Source organism: Polyergus mexicanus, unplaced genomic scaffold, assembly GCF_030449975.1.
Source record: "Polyergus mexicanus isolate NDT 795.1 unplaced genomic scaffold, iyPolMexi1.0 SCAF_8, whole genome shotgun sequence".
In the NCBI taxonomy this organism is placed as follows: Eukaryota; Metazoa; Arthropoda; class Insecta; order Hymenoptera; family Formicidae; genus Polyergus; species Polyergus mexicanus.
In genome coordinates, this window is record NW_027223328.1 from 6,119,776 (window position 1) to 6,123,975 (window position 4,200).

Below are 4,200 nucleotides of genomic sequence, written 5' to 3' on the forward strand. Positions count from 1 at the left end.
TGCATGCATCTTATGGTTAAAAATGAGGAGCTTGCCATTCCATAGGTAACTGTGTTGAGTTGGAATTTTCTGATAGGCTCATCCCGATGCCATCGCCAGAGTATGCGCTGTAAATTGAGGTGGTTTTTAGCTACATTAATTTGACGGTACATTTTGGAGACGTCAGCTGACATTGCGTATTTATGCTGTCGCAAGCGTAGTATAATATCGAAGAGATCATCTTATAGAGTTGGCCCAACCATGAGCATGTCGTTTAGAGATTTTCCCGCCGAGGTTTTGCAAGATGCGTCGAAGACAACTCTTACCTTTGTGGTGATGCTGTCTTCTTTTATGACCGAGTGATGCGGTATGTAGTATGAAGGCTTGTAATCCCTTTCGTCAAATGATACCTCTTGCATATGATTCAAATTCAAATACTCACGCATGAAACTGTGATATTGATGCTTCAGATCATTCTGTTTCTCTAATTTTCGCTCTAGAGTTTTGAATCGCCTTTCTGCAATGGTAAGATTCGCCCAACTGTTGTTTATCGCCTTTAATCGGCAATTCCACGATGAAGCGTCCTTCATGATTTCTGTTAAAGGTGGAAACAAAATGCGCTTCGCATTTGTTTTCTTCCTTGGAACACTGTGATTCGTAAGTTATTTCTTCCATTTTCCAAAATTTTTCTAATTGATTGCTAAGCTTCAAGTTTGCTGAAACACCACAATGCGTTCTATACATCAATGAAGTTTCATTTGATTGGGTTTGCCCAGCTATGATCCATCCAAGTAGGGTCTCCTGCAATATGAGCGTTTGTCCTGGTGGCCGAATTTGGCGGCTACGTAGCAACTCCCAAAAGATAGACGCGCCTAATAAAATATCTATCTCTGCTGGGATATGATACTGAGGATCAGCCAACTGAACATCATAAGGAATTTGTAGATTTTCTTTATCTAATTCTACAGTTGGCAAGCTCTCAGTGATTTTGCGGATGATCATGAAGGGCAGTTTACCCTGGAAAGTGCTTGTTCGCGATTTTATTGTGGTGGTTATTTGCTGCGCTGCGTTTATGGATGAGCTACTGATGCCTAAAACAGTAGTGTTGATAGTTTCCGGTTTTATATCTAATAATTTACTGCACCTTTTTCCCGTATTCTCGGCTTCCGTGCAGTCTCCGAACTCCTGACACAAATCCGACCGACTCAACGAGAGCGGAGTGTTCGCCGCTCTCCTCGATTACGGTCTATCATTCGACCGCTCCAGCTAGCCGGACCGTGGGTTTGCGAGTTCGCTGCCCCGTCGAGTTTTCTCGACTCCGCCACGCTATCCTCAACTCCGCGAACGGAAGCAGGGACGGAGAGTTCTCCGCCCGGTCGAGGGTACTCGATCTCCGCTCGAATTCCCCGACCACTGGGAACACGCGATTAATCCCGCGACCACACTAATACTAATATTATAATACTATAATTATAATTATCGCGCCGAAATACCTACCGCCTAATAGTTCATTCTATTCCGCGCGCCGTCAAAATAAACACGGCCTTGCCGTATACGCGCCGACCGACCGCGCCCAATTTCTTGCGCGTCTCGCGCGCCGTCAAAATAAACACGGCCTTGCCGTACACGCGCCGACCGACCGCGCCCGATTTCTTGCGCGTTTCGCGTGCCGTCAAAATAAACACGGCTTTGCGAATATTGTAAGCGGTTCGATATATCGAACATCGCGCACCAAATAATCTACGCGCATTATATCTAGCGCGCTGCACCATCCGCCACGCGCTCACTATTATAAATCGACCATTGCCGAAAGAGGCAAATAAAGACAATACCTAAATCTTTCGTGTGTCTCACCTTTTCACGAGCCCTGATCCCGACCGAGTTTATCCACGCACTCGCGAAAAGGGATCCCGTTACAACACCTGAGGTAATTTTTGCGTGCTGCAATTATTAACTGCTACGGAGGGTGAGCTTAAAGTAAGACCAACAGGCTGATCCTGCGCGTGATTGGCAACCGCGGACATTGACTTACTTTCTTGCTTAGACCTTATGTCTTTAACATTTGATACTTGTGAATCTTCCGAACTCGGAATATGTAATAGCGTATTATGATAACCTTTACATTGTTTACAACTGGGAGCCTTACAATTTCTGCCGTGAAATGCCTTAAGGCACTTAATACATAAACGCTTCCTTTTAATTTCCGAATTTCTGTCCGCTGGTGACATTCCACGCAACATACTACATTCGTGTGTCTTATGATTCTCCGAACATATTGAACAAGACAACGCATTCGCAGTAACGTATGCTTGAGCTGTATTTCTTGCATGGTTATGCAATCTACTATTGCATCGATTATCATTGCTCGCAGAAGAAAATTGAGGATTGCGGTTGGCACGACTCACTGATTCCAGAAAGGCACTGCGATTGGTAAGAAATTCTAAAAATTCTGTTAGAGTAGGGAATTCTTCTATACTAGTCCTTTTTAATTCCCACTCCCTTCGAGATCCCTTATCGATCTTAGGCAAAATAATAATGATTAATAATGTACCCCAGTTTCCTACGGGTTGGCCTAGTTTGGTTAATGATTGTGTGCATTGCGATACAGAGTCCGTTAAATTTCTAAGATCAGTATATGACTCTTTATTGATAATCGGCATGTCGATTAGAGTTTGAATGAGATATTGAACTATGAGCCTTTTGTTTTCGTATCTTTGCTTTAACAACCGCCATGCTATTTTATAATTGTCACACTCGGACGACCGACATACAACACGAATGAGACTTAAAGGTTAAATGTGCGAGAACCAAACACAATATACGGAATCCGAATCTCCAGAGAGACGACACACGTTTTATTAAAACGCGAGGTAATGTCTCGATCTGCGGAAACCGATACTCTCGAGGCTCCGGGACTCAAATCGCTTGACGACGTGGCCATGACGCGAAAAATCTACATCAAAGAATCGGGCTTAGCCTTTACACCAAAGTACGAATTCACGGCAATGACGACAGACCTAATCCCGAGCATGATCACGCGTGGCTATTTCGCGGAGGATAACCACCAAATTCTTGGTTGTTTTTCCGAGGCTGCCACAGGGTAGATCGTCGGATTCTTTCGTCCGGACCCTTCCGTCGATCGCCGGAATCCTCTCAGCTCGTTCACGCAGCAACGTTCTCGAATTTGCTCTCGCCAAAACGGTCCTCTCACTTACGCTTCTAATTCACACGCAAGCTCGTGCTAGTCTCTATAATACATAAGAAGAATCCAATGTTAATATAGGCCACTTGACAAATATATTGTTAATATTTTTATATATTTTACTAGCGCAATCCTCAACGCGTAATATATATGACGCATCCCATTTTTGATTAACTTCTTGCTGTGGTTTCTGATTATGGATCAGCCAAATTCTATTTTGTTCTGCAATTTGTTAGCCGTCAGCTGAAAAGCAACAGAAAAGTAAGCATTTGTGTTGTGGTATTTGGTTGTATTTATTAGTAATTACAGTTAATGTCCGAGAATACAATTTATTTAAACAGACACGAAAAAGCACAGTCACGTCAAATTGTTTATTACTCTTCCAGATTCTCCTTTTCTTTTTCCGTTGTTCCGCATCGGGACATGCGCAATCGCGGACATGTCATTGACATGTCATCGATACATCGATATCCCAACATTCCTCTTCCGCTTAAAAATGCTTTTGCCGATATTGACGAGTTCCTTTAACAAGTCTTTCCTAGTTTTGTAGTCGGGCTGTAACTGACGTGATGGCGAGTCCGATTGCGTAAATGGCGGTCGCGGAATTACTGTCGGTGCGTGGATAGCGCGTTATAGTTTCGTCCGGGATGGTCTTTCCTGTGAAATTCAGGAGTGCAACGGCTGATGGGAACACCCGTCAATGGCAGGGAACTCCCTACCACTGGACGATCGCCGTTGCACGTAGGTGGTCGGATTTATTTGAGATACCGCAAACTCTCGGCGGAGGCTGGGTACTCCCAACCCCGTTTTCTCTCTCTTTGAGCGGTGTTAAGGATTGTTTCGGATTTCCAGGCGTCTTACAGACTCTGGCGGTTGCGGAAGATCTGGTCTCGAGATGTCAAAACGTGCTCTATTTATACCGCTTTTCGGCGAGTGCGCGTGGGTAATATGCCTAAATATTTAAGGCATATTGTTTAACGGTGAACCGGCGCGCGCGACTCGGGTATTTTCGGGAACGA

At 44.3% G+C, this 4,200-nt stretch overlaps 1 protein-coding gene across 1 annotated transcript; it reads right to left on the reverse strand.

Annotated features, from left to right (window-relative positions):
- Positions 1 to 221: 221 nt before the first annotated feature.
- Positions 222 to 2,639, reverse strand: LOC138935265 (uncharacterized). The gene is made up of 3 exons (XM_070299712.1): positions 2,385 to 2,639; positions 521 to 1,164; positions 222 to 429 (listed from the first exon to the last, which is right to left on the reverse strand). The coding sequence occupies exons 1-3, from the start codon at positions 2,637 to 2,639 to the stop codon at positions 222 to 224; spliced, it is 1,107 nt and encodes a 368-aa protein (XP_070155813.1).
- Positions 2,640 to 4,200: the final 1,561 nt, after the last annotated feature.